This window comes from Calonectris borealis, chromosome 1 (assembly GCF_964195595.1).
Source record: "Calonectris borealis chromosome 1, bCalBor7.hap1.2, whole genome shotgun sequence".
In the NCBI taxonomy this organism is placed as follows: domain Eukaryota; kingdom Metazoa; phylum Chordata; class Aves; order Procellariiformes; family Procellariidae; genus Calonectris; species Calonectris borealis.
Genome location: NC_134312.1, coordinates 143945121 through 143965885, shown reverse-complemented (window position 1 = coordinate 143965885; position 20765 = coordinate 143945121). Strand labels below are relative to the sequence as shown.

Genomic DNA, 20765 nt, shown 5'->3' with positions numbered 1-20765 from the left:
TGCCCTGTACAAATGTCTATATGAAAAATATGAAATAAGTGAAAATTACATGAATGAAGTGATAAAGAGCGTATCCTTTTATTCTGACCTATTTGTGTCCCTGTAGAAAAACAATGGCTGTAACCGTGCCTTTCCCCTTACATTACAGAAATGCAGGGTAAGGGAAATGAGTAAGATGTAGGCGGGATTTTTACACCCTGTTACATGAGCGGTTCAGAAGAACTTAATAATGAAATCACATTGTCAAAGCACACAGAATTATGCCACCAAGGCAAATCCACAGCTTCCATCCTTTTTGTATCCCGTTCCTGTAACTGCCACAGGGAAACAGGTTTTCAAGGAGGAGGTAGGTTTACTTTTGTCTTTGTTTGTTGTTTACTTTTACTCCAAAGAAGCTAGGCAAAGAAATACTGCATTTTGTTATTTGTGCTAGTTTTAATGTTAAAATAACTGTGAGGTATGGATAGACGTCTATTTACTACCTGTAAATGCATGCTTTTGTCTGATGGATGTCTTAGTCAAAATTTTGATGGTGCATTTTTTCTACAGTCTGAAATTAATTATATAAAAATATTTTAAAATTAGCAGTATTACTGGCCTCATCCACATAGCAGTATTTTGCTTGTTAATTTTAGACCTACATTATAGCATTGAAGAATGCCTATGTCACTTTCTGTATTCTCTTGAAAACACAGTCAAACTGGAAATGTTCGGGTTTTAGCTCTTTACATCCATAGAGCAAAATCACTATGCAGAGTGAATGCCTTTTAGGAGTACTGTATTTAGGCACCAGTAGAATGGAAGTATGCCAGTGTCTTTTCTCTTGTTATGATTTTAATACTGAAGTAGAAGATTTCACATATACACAGTTCTCTGAAAATGTCATAGGAATGTAGGCATAATTTTATCCTCATAGAACATCCAACACATAAGCAGTAATTCCATCTCATATATTTCCCCAGACAATAATAATTTTCCAAGTGTTTCAGAGGCAAAGCTGGGAAATAAAACTCAGAGGTCTAGTCTTAAGTACTATACCCTGCCCAGGTAAGATATTTCTCTTAACAAAAAATAGTGGTATAAAAACGAAGTATAAGGTTTGGGGTTTTTTTCAATTACAAACCTTCCTTTTCATTGGTTATAAAAATCATAGCGGTATTGAGACATGATAAGCTACATCGTTATATGTTACTTATAATCAGTAGGTTATTGGGCAGTTTTTATTTTCATCTAATCAACTCTTTAATCAACCAGGATGAGAATAGCCACTGCAGCAGGATTTCAACCTCGCTGATATTTCCAAATTCCTAACATGACCATCCACACAACTTCACAGAGAGATACTTTATGTTTCCTTAAGATTTTGATCAATAATCTGCACAGGAATTATTTGAGATGTGAAAGAAAGTTTGGAACACCTCTGGGGAAAATAGTACTGTTGTTCTACTGCAACTGTTTTTCTAAAAAGAAGCAACACATGATACTACCACCGGTATAAGAAAGAGGAAGAAAAGGCATTTTCAAAAATAAATTTGCAGTTTTCAGTGAGAAAAGAATAGTGGCAGCATTTCTGTTTAGTAGTTACATGTGGATTCCAGATGATGTAAAAAGGGAAAGGAATGAATCCTCCTGGATTCACCTGACCAAGGTGGATAGCTTAGTCTTAGAGGGATCCTTCTGGGCTGGTCACCCTGGGCCAGTTACTGGCAGGAATGAGCATAGTGAAGCCTTCATTCATCTTGTCCTAGACTAGATTGAATAAACTGTGTCTCAAGTAGCTGTTTCTTTCCAGCCACTATTAAGGCAGTGTAGAATTACTGGTTCCCCTGTGGGCATATCTATACAGCACTTGTGTCATGAAATACTGATTTAGGATCCTGCCTACTACGCCTATTTGTTGCAAATGAGTGGTTTTGAGGCCGCTTAAAAAATCACCAGCAAAGGTATCAGCAAAAATGTCTTGGCATTTCTCAAAGACCGAAGGATTGAGCCCCAAGGTATGTTTCTGCCCAGGTCCTGATGGTCCTCCAAGTATCACAAACTTGAGAGTTCGTGAGCTCTGAGAGGTGTCCCACTCAGAGGGAGACTCTGGGCGCAGCCCGCTGTGGTCCAGGAGAGCTGAAAGGGTCTTGCTTAGGACCACTGTTTATAAGTTCACAAGATGATTGGCTTTAGTCATCAGAAAATTTCCATCCTGGCCACAGTCTGGAATAGTAACGATGGTACCATTCCACTTGAGCTACGATCCAGGTAGGGAATGTTTCAAGGCTGTCAGGGATGATGAATTATCCCTGCTTTCGTTCCCTATCTTGGTCAGGCAATGGGTGTTCCTGGTATGGTCAGCGCTGCTCCCGACCTTAGCCATGCAAGAGTGCCTGGTACGGTCAAGGGACGCTTCACCGCCCAACTCATTACACAAAAGCTACGGCCTAACTGGGGTTCCTGAGATTGTAGAGTGGTCCGGGGCGGGGGGGAAATGCACCACCACAACTTGGGTAAGTTTAGGCAAGACAAACTCTACCCCACAATTGACAGCATCTTCAGAGTTAGGTTAAAAGGTTAAAGCAATTTAAGTTCCTTTTATTCATTTCCAATAGCAAGTATGTTATTTACAATCTTTTACAAATTACCTGATCCATTGTGTTCAAGAGTCAAGAGCAGTTTATGCATTTTCTATTCAAGAATTACTCAATAAAAGTAAGAATTCTCTTGGGCTCAAGGCCCAGAGGTGAGAGGTGTCTTGTTAATAATCCTGATTACCACAAAGGATTGCAGAGCCAAATTTTCTTTTCTCTGATATTTTTCTGCAGCTACTACTCCTACAGACTTTCTAACATCTGCCCAACAGACGGAGGTAATCTAAGTTGACTCAAGAAAAGTAAATAAATAAATAAAAACAAGCACCGTGTGTGCTTAAAACAGTGGTTTGTTATGCAGTTGTGTGCAATCACAATCACCACATCTGTCTCTCTCAGTTAAGTACCTTACCTCTTTCATGAAAAAATATAAAGAATGTCAAGAAAGATTTCAAATATAGCTAAAGATACTAAAATATAGGAAAATAAGTTATTCATGTATGAAGCAATGGATGCTTGTGAGGATATTGGTATATTTGCATATGTATTTTATTATCATTATCAAAAATATAGGAGGCAGTTCAGAAGGAAGAGTGCACTCCAGAGAAACTAAACTGCTCTTTGCATCACAGCTCACAGAAAAGGATCATGAAAGCATGGTCCTACTGCTTTTTTAAGGAAATAATGATAAAGAAGTGACAAATATTAAAAGAGGAGTGGTTAAACAAGAAGCCACTAGAACAATTTAGCTAGTCTTCAAGTATAAACTGGGAAGAGAAAAATTTCAGTGTCTCATTGAAATAATGGGAGATAATGGGAGAAATGTCTCATGAAGACTTAGGTCCCTTCAGGTGTTGCTAAAAATAAAAGTAAAACTGTTTCATAATAAAGAAAGAAATAAAATAAAGAAAAAATGAAAAGTAAATCCCCTCAAAACCTGGGAAAAAAGTCCTGTCAGCAAAGGGAATAGAGTGGCTCACACATATCTGAGTGATCTTCCCAGCATATGCTTGATGTTGGTATGAACATGACACTGTGCAGCTGATCATGGCTGTTTTGTAGGCACAGTAATGTTCTGGCTGTAGATAAAGAACAACTGAGTATATCTCTATATGCTTCTCTTGGATATAAAAGACTGAGGCCGTTGCTGAAGAGGCCAAGGATGTGGTTTCATTTGCTTTTTCTTTGACCACAATGTCATTTTAGGAGTTCCTTTCACCCTCTTTCCTATGTTGCCAGCCAACTGAACTGCTTGTTGGGCCATACATGAATCAGGTTGTGATCTGATTTGAAATCAGAACACCCCTTTTTTCTTCTGATTTGCAGCATTGCCAAAGGCTTTACGAAGCCCATCCCCCTAAGACCCTTGCACAGCACCTGTGATCATACTTCAGACTGCTGCATTTACTTTACAATTTCTTGATGGGAAGAAAACTTCTCTATCTCTTTTGTAAATGAAGAAGTGAAGTATACAGGTTTGATTGAGCCTGGGTCATAAAGTGCATCTGTGGCAGACCAGAGAACTGAGCAAAGCTCTCCATCACCTCACTACAGTACCATAATCACTGGACTCTTAGGAGTGGTTTGTTATACATACATATATATATATAAACTTACACCTAAGTTGGATATAAGCAACTCTATGCTGAGAGCTTAGATGTCTCTAGTGACTAGACAGGGGTCAACATTTCTTGCAGCAGCAGAAATAGCTTAGACACCTCTCCTGTGGGTCTTTGTTGCTATACCACACTGTCATCTCAGATGAGCTTATTCCACTGTTTTTGGTAAAGGATGCTAAACCAGATGAAAAAAACAAGAAGAAACAATAACTGCTGGGGTAGGAGGAGCATCATTAGTTTTAGTGATGATCACTTCTTCAGAACTACTCACTATGAGGCCCCACAAGGAATGGCACTACACAGCCAGGGAGGCAGGATGGAATCAGGAAGGAGCCATGGAGGATGGGGAAGGACAGGGGATGCTTAGGCCAACACTGCTGTCAAAAGAAATGCTGCTGAACCAAGCTCTTGAAACAGTTTCAGCCTTGCTCTTGGAAGAGAGGAAGTTTTCCAAAAATCCAGGAGTTCTCTGACAACTTTGTTGTCTCTTGAACAATTCCTCTTTATTTCCAAAGGAATAAGATGGTTGTTACTCTTGGGACTCTTTTGCAAGGTCCTGTCCCTGACAACATTTCTCCTAGTGCATGCTGACTCCCAGTGTTATAAGCATGAAATAAACGCTTCCACCGAGGTGTTTTGAGGGATGGTGTTAAACCCTTTGAGGGTTTAATTCATCCAGCTCTATTTGTAGCCAAGCTACACAACATTGTATTAGGTCAGGTCTCCTAGATAACAGCCTTTCCCTCTGGAAACTGTGATCCTAGCCACCTTTATCATGTGCTTACACTTGTAATACACCCAAATGAAAGAAACTTCGTTCTGTAGAGTAGTCCCAAAAGCCTCCATACAGCACAGTAGCTGCCTGGAGCAAGCCATGAAAAAATATTAGGTACAAGAGTGTGTTTGAGCTCCTTTTCTGGAGAAGAATTGCCTTTTCTCACAGTACAGCTGAAGAGAGGAAAGGAACCAGCAGGAAAATAGACCTTTTGAATTCTCCCATTGCTCATCCTAATGGCAAGGGATGTGGTAGAGGCCAAAAAAAAAAATCGATTCAAAAGGGGTGAGGGAAATTAAGGGGGGATCAGGTTTTCTTGGATTGCTAAGCACAGTGATCTATGAGGTAGCCTTTAACTTTGCAAGTCCATAGGGCACTGCTTGCTGGTAGGTGAGAGAGCATAATAGGCAAAGGCCTGTTTGGTCCTTTCTCTCTCCTTATACTTTTCTCCCTGAGCATCCACTAGTGTCAGAAGTTTTGGTGTGCTCAATGACAGCATTTCTTTTGAAATCAGTGCTGTCAGCTACATGATCAGATGCTTGTGAGAACATAAGGAAAAAGAAGCTTCCAGCCTGGACTGCAGTGAAGCTTGGACAGGAGACAGTCACTTGGTCTCATAATATGGTGGCTTCTGGGCCTTGTTTGGGAACCTGTGTTAGACACATAGGGAGCTTTAAGGTTAACTGGGGAGGTACATGTAAAGGTGGTACATATGGTGCTTAAGCTCAATGAATCACTGTCTTGGAAAGCTGTGACCCAGACCTTCAATTCATGATAATAGTAGTTAAGAAGAGGTACTGCATGATTATTATTTCCCGTTGGAGATCTCACCTTTTGATAGGGAAGAAACGCACAAGGAATTCATTCCTCATGTGAATACACAACCTGAATAGTTGAAGCTATCAACTTCTGCTACAATTTTGTCTTGCTTTTACACTAATGACATGGATATCAAGGCCTGCTTCTATCAAGTTCAGTGCAAACAAAATTCCCCCTATCCTTAAATCCGAAGTGCCAGAACAGATTAGCAACCATTTTCAATTCAAGATCGAAAAATATGCCATTCCCTCTTCAAAATCACGACACTTCTGCAGGGGCTAGCTTCAGGAGGCAGTGTCAGGGTTAGGTTGTAATCACCCAGCTGTTACACAGAAGAAAGTGGTGGAGAGCTCATTTTAAATCCTTAGTCCTTTATAAGTCAACCGAGGGTCAGAGCACTTAAGAGAAGCACAGGAGAGAGAACTTGCCTTGCTCATGGTTGTAGAATTTATATTCCACTGTAGACTGGACCCTAGATAAACAGAGCATCTAAACAAAGGACACAAAGTGACTGTCTTTGTTATTAGCTTCCACTACATCACTGTGTCTGAGTTGATTAAAGAGTTGATTAAATCCTAGTCACATCTTCAGCGTCTGCAACAATGGTAGATAATCCTCATGGCTCAGCACAAATAAAATCATTGCTACCTTAAAGTAAGCACTTAACTGCAAGACCCAGACAATTTACAGCTGGATTTACTAATCAGGTAGCTAAAAATTACTAAATGAGCTTGTAGAGATCTGCATGATTTGAGCAGTTATACAGTCTTTTCGCAGAGTGGACGTGGGATATTCTTCCTGTGTTTGCAGACATGAATGGGACAGCCATTGAAAATTTTGTCTGTGTCATTTTCAATGTTTCCTTCATGAACTGCACTTGGCATGTGGGCAGGACTGCTTCAGGAGATACCCAATATTTCCTGTACTGGAAGACCTCAAGGTAAGTAGATCTGCTTGAATCTGGGGAATTTTAATTTCTGGTCTGACATGTGACGTTGTCAATATTTAACTGACGCAACGTGTCATGTTAAAGGAAAGAAGATTTCACAGGATGCCAGAACTACATCAAAGATAATTGTGGAAGGCACACAGGATGTAGATTCCAAAATGTGACAATAGAAAATAAGAGAGCTTATTTCCTGGTAAATGGGTCTACACGTGGACAAAACATTCAGTCGTACGAGAAGATGATTATTCTGTACAGAATTGGTAAGGATTTTTTTTTTTTTCCAATTTTATTTTCAGTTTTATGCTAAGGGAATGAAGAATTTATCCCTGGAAAAAAGCATGCATTTTTAAAATACTTCTTCTCACAACGGGTTTTTTTTTCTTTTTCCCCAGCCTTGATGGCTGAAAAGTCAAAAGTATAAAAATGAACAAAACAAAATGAATGCAGAGACAATCTGAAATCATAGGTCAGAGAATTGTGACCATTTCAGTGAAATATTTATTGTCTGAAATAAAGGTGTCATCTTTTGGGATTAACTAGCTAAGGATGCCTGAGCAGGACTATCTAGATGTTGGTCTTATATCATTCTGTTCATTCACATAATACAAAAGAACAATTACCTTAACATTGTGAGCAAAAAGTTCCTTTTTTTTTAATGGAAGAATGTTGCTAATAAAAAAAAAAAAGAAATTATTTCAGTTTATTATGAACACAGTATTAAAAAAAATACCCTGCACAGATTATACGCTGAATTCAGTAAAATCTAACAAATGGTTTGTGTTTTTTAATTTTACCTACTGTTGCTGCTCATACTCCAGGCTCCTCAACTGGAGCATTAAATCAGGGAGTCCTGCTTCAGAATATGGGGTGAATTTAATAATTCTGGTAAAGCTGCATTACATCTTTTTAGACATCTGTTGCTTGAACATCTACCTATATTTTAAAAAGGCAGAGTGAAGAGAGCTGACTATTAATCGATAGTATTTCTGATTATATTTTTGTAGAAAAACTCACCCCTCCATTAAATGTCACTGTGAACTGTACAGAAGCTTCTCATGGTTGTGAAATTCGGTGGCAACCACCTCACACAAGTCATGTGAAGAGACGTGCTTGTTTCAAATATGAAATTGTCATAGAAAACAAGGTAAGAATAATCATGACTCTTAATAGTACTTTGTATGCTTGTATTTCCACACATACTACCATACAACTAATACCCTGTTCTCTTTCCCTCCTTAACTAATCTCTCCTTTTTGATATGTAGTGCAGCTCTTGCACATGAGCTGAGGACTGCTGTTACTCACAAATAGGGGCAGCAAATTGAGGGAATGCTTTCAGTCCACTGTACAGATGGTCTTTAAAGGAACTGGGCAACAAATTCCCCACACTGAGGGTGAAAAGCTATTCTAGCACATAGAGGGGGATGCACCATATTACCCAACAACTTTATTATGAACAGTCATAGGATACATCAAATGAACTCAAAAAATACTACAAAAAAGCAAAGCTACTGTTAAGTTGGATACAACCAATTTTATGTGTCCCTGTAAGGCAATTTGGGTCTCAGTGTAGTCTTTCAGTCCTACTGCTGGTTGTTGATGACGTTAGGTCAGGACCTTCTGTTCTGTGGTTTTCCTCTCTGCAGTCTCCTATCCCATCAGTCACTTTTTATCACTTCTTTCACAAACTCACTTTGCATTTGTTCCTACTTCTTGCAGTCATCATTACTGTTCAATCAGGTTTATGGTATTACTAAATTAAGTCCAAAGAAGTAACACATGCTTTATTACAAAGGCGCACCTGTAAGTTAGGATGTGCTGCAAGAGCTCTTAGGTGTCTTCACCTGGACCCCCGTACTTTCCATCCTGCCCTTTGTGTATCCAACCTAGCCTTCTTCTCCTGTTGCCTCCATTTACTGACATCAGCACGGTGTTGCTGAAGGAGTTTAGGAGTTTAGACTTATCTAAAGTAGGTCTGCAGCATACACATCAGGATGGTTGCACTACAGCTGTCACAATCAGATGTACAGGGCAGTAATACAGCATCTGTTCATTGTGGGGTTTTATTAAGTTCTGTGTCCTTTCTTTTTAACTTAAAGTGGAAAGAGCCATCCACGTCTTTGAATAAAAAGAAATATTCTGTCAGGTTATTGGAACAGAATATCCAGGTTTTCCAGGTCTGAACTGTATATGGTTGTTATTATACATTTCAGTACTTGCAAGTACTTTGAAGACTTGATGAATATGGAAAGTAGTATTATATTAATCAAAACCAATGTTTGAAATATTTGCAGAAATATTTGTGAGTTCATTGTTCCAACAGAAAAAAAAAAAAAAAAATTGAGACCTAACATAGCTAAATTAAACATTTAAGAATGTAAAAGCTACACAGACAAAATTTTTAATGGACAAAACATTTTCCCAGTTTACTGGTATTTTTTTAGGTACTTTGTTTTGTGTAGGTAAAACATACAATTTTAATTGGTGGGCCTGAGCCTTTTTTTTTTTAGTTCTTTGATACTCAGTTCTGCAATCAAATTTGAAGGGTACAGTATTTCAGAGCACCAGTGATAAGGAAAAACCTTGTAGTGGAAGAACAGTGTGGTGGGTTGACCCTGGCTGAACACCAGATGCCCACCAAAGCCGCTCTATCACTCCCCCTCCTCAGCTGGACAGGGGGGAGAAAATATAATGAAAACCTCGTGGGTCAAGATGAGGACAGGGAGAGATCACTCACCAGTTACTGCCATGGGCAAAACAGACTTGACTTGGGGAAAATTAACTTTATTACCAATCAAAGAAGAGTAGGATAATGAGAAATAAAACCAAATCTTAAAAACACCTTCCCCCCATTCCTCCCTTCTTCCAGAGCTAAACTTCACTCCCGATTTTCTCTACTTCCTCCCCCCCGAGCTGTGCAGGGGGACAGGGAATGGGGGTTGTGGTCAGTTCATCACACATTGTCTCAGCTGCTCCTTCCTCCTCCGGGGGAGGACTACTCACACTCTTCCCCTGCTCCAGCGTGGGGTCCCTCCCACAGGAGACAGTCCTCCACAAACTTTTCCAATATGAGTCCTTCCCACCAACTGCTCCAGCTTGGGTCCTTTCCATGAGGTGCAGTCTTTCAGGAACAGACTGCTCCAGCGTGGGTCCCCCACGGGGTCACAAGTCCTGCCAGCAAACCTGCTCCAGCATGAGCTCCTGTCTCCATGGGTCTACAGGTCCTGCCAGGAGCCTGCTCCAGCATGGGTTTCCCACGGGGTCACAGCCTCTTTTGGGCATCCACCTGCTCCAGTGTGGGGTTCTCCAAGAGCTGCAAGAGGCTCTACCGTTAACCTCAATGGGCTGCAGGGGCACAGCCTGCCTCACCATGGTCTTCACCATGGGCTGCAGGGGAATCTCTTCTCCGACGCCTGGAACACCTCCCCCCCTCCTTCACTGACCTTGGTGTCTGCAGAGCTGTTTCTCTCACATATTCTCACTCTTCTCTCTGGCTGCAATTGCTGCTGCACAGTTTTTTTTTTCCCCTTCTTAACTATGTTATCCCAGAGGTGCTACCACCGCTGCTCATGGGCTTGGCCTTGGCCAGCAGCGGGTCCATCTTGGAGCCGGCTGGCAGTGGCTCTATTGGACATGGGGGAAGCTTCTAGCAGCTTCTCACAGAAGCCACCCCTGTAGCCTCCCTGCTACCAAAACCTTGCCATGGAAACCCAATAAAAACAGCTTCACTTCATAGTCTTTAAAAGAATGCATTTAAAATATTAAACGTACTTTTTTTTTTTCCTGAAGATCAAACATTCATGAGGCAGGACCACTTATTATGTAGTAAAAGGGAGAACTATCATAAAAATTGAAATTTTCTCTTGTTGCTAGGCTGATCCTGAGAAAAACATCAAAACCACATCTAAAACAGTAAGTTTTTATTACCTCATTAATCTAACATTTATGCTGGGTTGAAATGTCACCTGTATCATAGCATTCTCCAACCAAATTGTTTTGGTTTCACATTACCAGTTTCAGTATACTATATATGCTCTTTACTCCCAATTTTCCTAAACTCAAAGTTTTAAACAATTATTTATAAAACATGGTACAAAAAATACCTGCACATGTGGAACTTTATATTGCTTCTATGCAATAGAAAGCAATCTTTCATTTTACAGTCTTTTGTACTTCCTATCAAATTTATATATATGTATAAATATGGATCATAATTCCACATTACACTTAGACACACAAAATGTGGAGAATTTTTTTCTTTATTAAAAGTTTCTGGAAGGGGTTGAGATGGAGAAGGCAAGAAATTATCACCTGAAAGACTAAGCCAGTATAAAGAAGGAAGAAAAAAAATCAGGTTTTCAAGAAGGGTCAATATCCTTGATTGCAATATATGTCAAATTTTTCCCTTCTCTATAATCTGGCTGTTAAACTTTACTTCAGTTTTGAAAACATCCATGGAAAGGGAATGCCAGATCTTTAAAGAATTACCTTATAGTAGAATAAAACATATACAGACTGAAAATAAACTATTGATTTCCGCCCCCCCCCCCCCAAAGTCCCATTGTTTAGCAGAGGCTAAGGAGCAGGGGAAGAATACTGCAAAATTCATCTTCACGTCACCAATAACAAAAATGTTCAAACAAAAGGAATTAGGATGGAACAAACTAATTTATTAAGGGATAATTTTCTATTTGTTATTTCACTCTAGTCTGTTCACAGCAGTACACGTAAAATTTTCTTTTGTAATTGTTTGTATCATTAAATGAACCTGATGCATTCTTAACATCTGTACATCTAGTGAATAAAAAGTTCTCAGCCTAGTTGTTTTGTATTTAGGAAAGAAGCATCACAGGAAACTCCTACATATTTGGGAGCTTCAATGCAGAAAAAAGGTACAGCATCAAAATCAGAGCAACTGATAATGGTTGTTTAGTGAGCACAAGCTGGGGAGAGTGGAGTACACCTGTAGAGTTTGGTAAGAATGAAAATCACCTCCTTGACTTAGTTTTCCCTCAGTTATTACTTGTCTGCCTTATTTATTACTTCATACTTACAGATGGACACACATTGATATTTGCACATTAATTTGCTAGGATGAAAAAAAGCAAAGAACTGGCATATCTCTTAATATGAGGGAGGTCTTCAAGCATTCTGGTGTGACAGTGGGTGCTTCTTGCAAGGAGACAGTGAATAAAGCAGACCTTTTTGAGGTCTGTTGCCAGCTCTTTTCCTTCTTCCATTTCTACTTCTGGCTTTAGAAACTTCTCTTTTCCCCTGTTACTCTCTGCCACTTTGGATCTTGAAGTACTCTCTAGGCCTCAGTTCCTCACAAAATGCTTGGTAAGGTCTCAAGTTACCGTCGACAGTCCACATACTGTCATCCATCCTGTTCCTTCACATGTTACAGGGCAATGAGGTGCTAAGCTAAAGAAGAAGCCACTCTTCATACAGGTGCTTGACACTGTCAGGCAAAGCAGATTGCACATAGCTGTGTAATCACTCCTGTTCTGTGATACCAATCAATCAACACTTTGATGATTGCTTGTCTTTCAGGAAAAGAACAACTGACATCTACTTCATCATATACGTTATTTCTGATACCAGTGCTGGCAGCAAGTCTCATACTTTTTCTCTGCACAGTGTAAGCCTTATTTCTTGTGCAAAATTTTTATTCTGTTTTATTCTCTTTCCCCAAGAGAAAAAAACTGGCCTCCTTTTAAAGGAGAGGAGGGAGGGGGAAAATCAACGCTGAACTATAGCAGGAATCATGACCTCCTGGATGTTCCTCAAGTGGGCTCTGTATTTCTGATTCCCAGCCTTCTTACCCACTTGATCAATATAACACAACACGTTCCAATACTGGGACAAGGCCTTATATCAGTGTCACTTTCATGCCATCAGACCCTGCAATGTAGATGGGCGGTACGTGAAATTGTATCCTTGTTTTGAGGATATTTCCCTTTCAGATACTTAAAAAAGCCACTTCCTATGATTCTTTATTAAGTCATAACATAAATTATTATCATCCAAATTTTGAACAATGAAATGATACCATTCATTACCATGTATTCAGCCTATGTAATTTTTAGTTACTCTTTCACTGCTTTTGTCTTAGAGGAATAAAATAATATCTCAGGAGCATTATTATATAGTACATGTTCATATGTTTGCATGCTAAGTCTTTTCTTCACCAAGCCTTTTTGTCATTGTAGAAGCATTTATTTGAAAAAAACATCTGCTACAGTACCACAGCCAAGACGCCCATTCCATGAGATCTCTCCAATGGATTTCCACGTATGTTTTCTTTCCATTTGCCTGAAATTTGTTGTAAATAAGGATCCATTGCAGTCTCAAAGTATAACCTAAGTGTCAGAAAGATGCACAGAAGCAAACATAAAATTTCTTTCTTTTTCTTGTTCTTGGGGTATTGAAAGAGAAGGGCCATATGCAATAATTCTTCTGTTTTTCTTTTTCCATTCTGAAATACTTGTCATCTGTCTACCTGGAGCATTGGAGAAAATACACAATTTCACCCTGCTCTCCCTATAAGCCATATGCTATCACTAGAATAGCGCTGAGCCTAAGCTTCTCAGCCCAATAATAATGCAGAATCAGGCTGTTGGTAAGCTATGGGGAGAGAAGGGGCAAAGAATTCCACTGCTGGCCAAAACCAGAAAACAGTTGTGCCATAGCAGATGATGAGACCCATGTTAGTATTCGACAATGATGCTGAAGGAGGAAAAGTTTTTTAGGGTATGGTAAGCAAGAAAGTATGGCAGAGAGCTGAGAGGTTCTAGTTTATGTGGAGAGCTGGAGACACTCAGGAGAAGAAGAAGGAACAGACAGGCAGACATTGCAGGTAACAGAGGGGAACTGCCTGCCTAAAGAGCATGTTGCAAAGTTTGCTGCAATTTGCTGAAAGTCTTTAAGTTGGCTACAGCCAGGTCTGGAAGCAAGTATGTGTCTGCAAGGACATACTGGATCACTGGTGAGCCTTTATAAATCCTTTTACTTTCTGTTCCTTCGTCATGTTAACTTTCCTATGTTTAAAAAGATTAGTTTTCTGGCTTTTAAGTTGAAAAGTCTTTTGTTTGCCTTTGGGGAACTCGTCATAGAGGGAAGACCTAGACATGTCTACTTCAGTCCTCTCATGGACAGAGGCCCACTACAGCTTCTATATAATAAATAACAACTCTCTGAATAACAGAGATTCATAAATTGTAAACTCATGGCTAATCTCACACATAAAACTAATGAAATGTTTTATTCTTCCTTTAACAGATAGAATATAAGGATCAATTAACAAAGCATGAAACTGAAGAAATAATAACAATTATTGAAGAAGTGGCATAATGGCATGCAAGTGAAATGAGCAACTTGAATTTTTTCAAACATGTATATCTTGTTGGTAGTAATTTACAGGTTTTTCATATTTTCTCCCTCTTGCAAGCAGAGAAAATGACATTGCCTGTAGAGTCAATTCCCCAAGACCCTATCTTTAAAAGGCTCTTTGTATTTGATTGCATTTTCCATAAATAATTGGAGTTGTTTGGACTATTTTTGTTTCTCTTAGGGTGAGTATTCTTGCAATGTTTCAGCAAAAATATTTCAGTAGTGCTTTGGAAGTTATTATACTGCTTTTCAACACCATTCAAAAGAATAAAATAAGAACAACCAAACTTAAGGGGTTTATACAGGATCTCCAGTGGTCCAGTGCCTTGGAAAAAGTACAGCTATATTGAGATTGTGATCAGGAATAAAAATTTGTCATCTGTATGAAAACCCACTGAAAACTGGCCAAGATTAAACCTCTTAAAAATAATCATTTAGTCATACAAAATGAAAATCGTTAAAGAGTTCAGGAGACATTTCCTCACAAGTCTATTTGTTGCCTTCAAACTATATTGCTATATCCTTCAGCATAACATGCCCTATATGTTGCTCACAGCCATTTACAAAACCAAAACTTTACTCCCACTTTTCATCACTTCATATCTGTGGTAGATGAAAAAATAGCTTAAAATGTGACTGCTAACAGGTGGCAGATAATTATGTGTATGTATGCAGGGTGGGAAATGTTGGAAATTGAACTTCTGAACTCTCGAACAGAAGCCTGCCACTTGCTAGCTTCAAATGGTGCAGGCTGGTTGTATGGTTTTATAATACCTGGGCAAAACAGAAGCGGCACATCCTGAATCCTCCAATTAATAAGGAGATATGGGACAAAACCCCCAATTTGGAGGCTAATCACACATTGTGCTTCTGTGGATGAATTATTTGATTGGGAAAACCACAGGTTAGAGGCCATTTATAGCCATGAAGTCCCCAGTGCCATGCCTGTATCCCACCTCTTATCCAGCCCCATGCCTCTAGACCTCTGTGCCATATCCTTGTGTCTCCACTTCTAAAGGCCTCTGCCATCATCTAGACCTACACTGCATCGCTGCGTTAAGAGTTGTAAAACCTTGGTGGTACCATACAAAGATAAACAAAAGTAAAACAAATTAGCCATGGACACTTCGTCAAACAAAGCTACAAACAAGTCAAGAAAAGTTCAAGCAGAGCAAGCCTGACAAACTTCAGCCCTGAGGCCTTGCAAACTCGTTACAAAGCTTACGGCCTGTCAATAGCAATGGCAATACTATATTACAGGGCTGCACAGTTACAACAACTAAGTTCACTAATACTGCCATTACAAATGATCTGTTTTTCCTCACGTCAGCATTACGGGCAGAGTGTCTCTGCAGAATAAACACTAAAGATCACCCATGCCTACTAGGCAATTCTGTTCCTGACTGGCTTTTCCAAAGTTTTACCTTAGGCTGCTAAAATGACTTCTTCTGAAATCGGTTTGATCTCTGTTTTTGCATTTCTGCCAGAAAAAAAAAACATAGGACAGACTGTAGCATGGGGAATGTCTCGAATGATTTGCACATTCTAGTAAACTGAATCCCTGTAAAACAGAAGAGATGCTGCCGAGGTTAAGAAAAGACTGTGGCTTTAAACTGAGAAGCTGGAGTTAGTTGTCCTCATCAAACCAGAGCTTCCTATGGGAGTTTCACTTCTGTCCGGAGCAGAGCCCTGGCTGGAGGGAAGCATGCCTTGAGCCATCCCATACTGCAAACTGTGCTCTGGCAGACAGACACCAAGGGAGCAGAGGAGATCCACAAGGTCAGGAAGAAGCAAGTGGTGGTAGAGGGCACGGAGACCTGGATCTGTGAGGTATGCGAGGACACCTCTGGCATAGTATATTGTGTGCCAGGGCAAAGGTGGAAGATGTCAAGAGCTGTTTAGAGCGGTTAATTGGGACTGCAAGGGATGAGCTGTGGTCCGTGTCATGGTATCCAAGACACAGGAAAGAACAGGAAGGATGTGCTGGGGGCTAAACCCAAGCTGCTGGCAGGAAACTTCTGTCCAGCACATCCATAGTGAGAGTCTCTGAATTACTGCCAGTCTCTCAGTTAAGGGCTGAGAGATGGGCAGAGCACTGGATCTCAGGTCCTATCCTGTCCTGAGCAAGCTGAAGTCTGCTGTCGTGATATCCAACGTATATAGTATTCTATTTGCCTTCCCTCTTTCTCTCAGGAGCTTAAAGTCCAACACATCATGATTCTTGCAGTCAAGACTGTCAATGACTGTCACATCCATGATCAGTTCTTCTTTGACCGGTTGCAGATCCAGCTGAGTACCTCCTGTGGTTGTCCAGCATCTGTACCAAAATATTGTTCCTGGTGATCTCTGTAATCTCCTGTCTTGCTTGTACCCTGCCATTTTGCCCTTCCAGCAGGTCTCAGGATGGTTAAAATCATCTCAGGTGACTGAAATTCCCTCATGGTAGATAAAGTTCTCTCAGAGTGATAAAATTCCAAGACCTCCAAGAGGCCACCTTTGAAACCAATTTTTTCTATGATTCTGTGTTTCTAAATAAGTTTTCATTAACAATTTGTTTTGAATAGCTTTTTAAAACACAACCAGAGAAGGAGCCTTCTATTTAAGGTGTAACTGCTGAAAGATAAGAGCACCTTCATCAGAAGTGGCCGACTAAAGCCAAAGCTTGCTTTAATATAAGGGGAACAGATAGGTTCTACTAGATCCTCTCCATCCTCCTTCATTCACAATTGATCATGGCCAATGGTGCGCCCCTTACATCCCCACTGCTTTCACTATGAAGCTGCTGAGGCTGCAAAGCCATTCAGAAAACTGGAATTCACTACTAGCACCCTGATGAGAAATCCTGTCCATGAGGTAGTGGAGGTGGGAGTAGGAGTGGAGTGAAGGTATCCCTTCCCCATTCCTTAACAAAGGCCCAATATAACACTCACTGGGAAAGGATGGTCAGGCTATATAGCCTTCTAATCAAATAGTTCGGATATTCACACAGGTAGAAGTCCTGTATTCTGGTCTCCTATGGCTGTTCCTATGTTCTGTGGAGAAAGACATTTGTTAAAAACTAGAAAGTTCTTGCTGCAAGGACCAAAGAGAAGGCCTTGTCTCCCATTTGTATTTTTGTGGTCTACAGAAAAGCTGTAAGACATTGGCATAGAAAAATGCCCAGGCAGTTCTTGTGAGCACTCCTATTGTTGTTGGAGCAATAAATTATTCTTCGAGATTTTGGGACTTTTAAGTGAGGTTGGTTTTAATCACGTTCCTGCAGTGACTCTACTATTTGTAGAGCCAAAAGTTGGAAAACAGCCCTAGTGTCTCTGCCCAGCTTTCTCTTCTTCTTTTTCTTTCTCTTCTTCTTCTCATTTCTCTTCCAGCTCCTGGCGAGGCCATTCAACAGTAGTCTTCTGGCCTCTAAAAGATAACAGACTATGCTAACACCATCAATAGCACCAGCTTCACTCAGGATTTTAAATTTTTTTTAATTTGTTTGCATTTTTTAAAGCCTCAGGGCAGGACTTGCCCTAAATATAGACAAGCAAAGAAATCCCCTGTGTGGGAGAGTTCCTTTGTCTGTGGTAACATCACTGTCCTTGTGGGCTGTTTGGATTGCTCTGCTGCAGTATATTCCAGTTTAAAAACAAAAAGTACCCAAACCCCAAAACCTCAAAACCCAGACTTCCTCATTTTGTTACAGAGGTGCATGATCTAAGGGAGCACCAGAGAGCATGCTGCTCCTCTGCTGCCTGCTCTACAGGCTCAGGAGATCTTCAGAGTGGGAAGAGGTTGCATGGGGGTAAAAGTGGTCACACAGAGTTCAACTGGAGAAAGAGAACCCAGCACTGGACAGATGTGTTTGTCCTTGTCCACCCATTGTAAGATGCATAGTTGGGATGACTCAAAGGTTGGAAGTCAACAGCACTTCCCAGGACCAGATTTAGACACAAAAAAAACACATAGTTGCCCAGGGCAGTCAACATCCTACTGTATTAATGCTAAACAGTGTGATGAAAGGGTGTCTCAGATAGAGACACTGCCCAGCAATCCAGCCACAGCCATCAGTGGGCACAGCCTTGTGGTCCAACTGCTTCTGCCAAGAAATCTCCACAGTAGTGTAGAGCTACACGCCCCCCAGCAACAGCTGCCCTTAAACACCATCCCTAAAGTGGTGCAGGATCAGCAAATGCAACTTCGGTGCAATTGATCCTAGCCTTCCTCCTCCCCAGCCCAATCTCTGGGCTGCATTGTTCACCTCACCTCCTTCTCCGAACCTGCAGTGTAAGGTGCCAGAGGGTCAACAGAGCTCCTGGTTTCGATGTGTCTTCTGCAGGAGTGGGCAGGAGACTGCTCTGGGAACTGACCTATTGGAGGGAGGAGACCAAAGAAGGTGAAAGGCTGAGGGAAAGGAGAGAGAAAGGCAGATGCATGGAAACTCTGTCTTCCTTCATTTTCCAGAACCTTATTTGATTCTCTGTGACATTTTCTACAGCTCTGATTTTATTACCCTGGGCACTTCCCCCCATCCCTTCTCCATGAAATGCACTCTGTTATCACCACAAAATCGAGTGCTTTTCTTCCACAGATGAGGACACAACAGAGTGTGTGGTTTTTTTCATTCTTTGTAATCAGAAGTCCTTTCTTTACCTTTACAGCACAGTAAGTGTTAAAAAAATACCTACATGGATAAGTATGGAATTTTTTTAATCTGGAAGTGCAGAGAAACTTCTGACAATGGACTACTTCTTCCTCTGAATGACTATCATGGGCACAGACCTGAAGTCTAAACTTTCAGTTACTTTGTCTGTTGACACCTTTAATGTGATAGGGATAGTGGCAGTGATTCTTATAAAAAAGAGCTTCTTCTGTGACTAAATCTACTTTTTGGTGGAATATCCACTTATTCTTATTTGTTCCTCATTCCCACTGTTTGCTTCATAACTATGCTTCAGAAAAACTTTGTTGCATTTTTATTCGCTCCTGGCATATGAAAAAAGTGAACTCCCATGAATTGGTCCTTATAAAGCCACCATTGCCTTAGACCTTTCCCTCTGAAACCACAAAAGACCAGGCCAGGCTCTGTTGAGTTTCTTGTGATTACTGTTTCTAGGGATAACTGGAGCTTTTTTAAGTTCTGGATGCTCAAGGTGAGTTGTTCATCTCCTCAATCAGTACTGAGTTACTGACAGACATCATCAAATGCATGAACACAACCATAGGGTGTCACTTAATACATTGCTTTCCAGTTCAGGCCTAGCTCTATGCTTCTAGTACTGCATGTGAGCAGAAGTGGAGCTGGTTCAATTGTTATTTTTGTAGAAAATACTTTTGCAGTCAAAAAGTTGCTAATATGATGAGTAGACTTGCTGTGCTACACCTGTTCCCTTTATACTGCATGAGTTGTGGCGAAGAAAGCAGGTCAGATATCCACTTTGGGTGTTGGCTAGTCTCAGTGACAACTCAGTATCATTCATGTTTACAAGCAATGTAAGCGAATGAACCTGGAAAACGACAGCATACTTATAGCTCATCAGTCATCAGTCTCACGCTCTAGCAGGAATCTAGGAAGCAGAAATACTCATAAGCCTAAGCTTTTCTGGGTGTCTAGAAAGTAAGCCCTCTTTGTCCCCAAAGGCAGTCAGCACTATCTTTGGCTTTCTGTTTTGGAAATAACTGTATCTTAGTTATGTATGAATAGCTGATATATGAACTACTGCTGATATTGTTATATCACTCTCTATGTCAATAAAGAAGCAGCAGGATAGGAATGATCTTGGGATTTTCATAAAGGTGAATCCTGGAGCATCCTGGAAGAGTATTGGGCAGCAGGTAACTTTTTCCAAATGTAGTGAGCAAGAAATGCAAGTCGTAGAGAAATACCTGGACAGTTCTCTCTCCTATAAGTTTTTAACTCCAGCAGAATGGATCTGCCTGTTTTTAAGAGGAAACTGTTGACATATCTTGCTGTTTGAAAAATGTCATATTTTCTAGTGATGCTTCAATTTCAACATGTGAAGAAATGAAATTACTTTACATTGTTTATAAATCTCCATATTAAGTAAATTACATTTTCTTCTGTGAAGCAAAGTCTTTCAGGGTATAAGGGAGCTTTTGATGTTTTATACTGTTTATAATAACCCTTTCCTTTAGAAAATGCACAGCTGTGGCCTGAGAAGGGAACAAATGCTCAGCAGCAGGTCCTGGAGTGGCTTTTTGTAGTTAGGTTCTTACTACTTGCAATTTTTTGTCTGTTTTTGCAGTGGTTTGTGGTTTGTTTTTTTTGACACTGGGAGAAACGGACTGAGAACAAATCCAGATCACAACTTTTGATAGTAATATATCTTATTTGAAGACTTCATATCAAAGATTTGAAATTCTCTTTTTCCACAGGCTTAAGGAACTTTTACAATTTACATTGTCATCTCCCTGAGTGCTGCCATAGACCATCCCTGCCCAGCCCCCCGGGACTCCCCCCACCCTGCCCATGGCCCAGGACCCCATGTCAGAGGTAGTCAGCCCCTGCCCCAGCAACGCTGCAGCGGGGCCGGTCTCCAGCTCCCCACAGCCCTGCCCTGCCCGGCCATGGCCCTGCTGAGTAAGGCCTACCCGTGGGCCCATGTCCCAACCTGGCCTCGGCCTGTCCCTGTC

At 40.6% G+C, this 20765-nt stretch overlaps 1 protein-coding gene across 2 annotated transcripts; it reads left to right on the top strand.

Annotated features, from left to right (window-relative positions):
- Positions 1-250: 250 nt before the first annotated feature.
- Positions 251-14530, top strand: LOC142073946 (granulocyte-macrophage colony-stimulating factor receptor subunit alpha-like). 2 transcript variants are annotated; one of them, XM_075134272.1, is made up of 9 exons: positions 251-346; positions 6556-6729; positions 6823-6998; positions 7743-7882; positions 10611-10649; positions 11574-11712; positions 12291-12378; positions 12950-13031; positions 14019-14530. In XM_075134272.1, the coding sequence occupies exons 2-9, from the start codon at positions 6602-6604 to the stop codon at positions 14088-14090; spliced, it is 864 nt and encodes a 287-aa protein (XP_074990373.1). In that variant the 5' UTR covers positions 251-346; positions 6556-6601; the 3' UTR covers positions 14091-14530. The 2 variants fall into 2 exon arrangements, with proteins under 2 accessions (XP_074990373.1, XP_074990383.1); XM_075134282.1 differs by having other exon boundaries at positions 268-346; positions 6600-6729.
- Positions 14531-20765: the final 6235 nt, after the last annotated feature.

What these genes read in the sequence shown, in the direction of transcription:
- LOC142073946 (XM_075134272.1), top strand. Translation starts at nt 6,602, where the DNA reads ATGAATGGGACAGCCATTGAAAATTTTGTCTGTGTCATTTTCAATGTT. An exon ending in GAGTACACCTGTAGAGTTTG is followed by an intron (nt 11,713 to 12,290) that starts GTAAGAATGAAA and finishes CTTGTCTTTCAG; the next exon opens with GAAAAGAACAACTGACATCT. An exon ending in ATACTTTTTCTCTGCACAGT is followed by an intron (nt 12,379 to 12,949) that starts GTAAGCCTTATT and finishes TTGTCATTGTAG; the next exon opens with AAGCATTTATTTGAAAAAAA.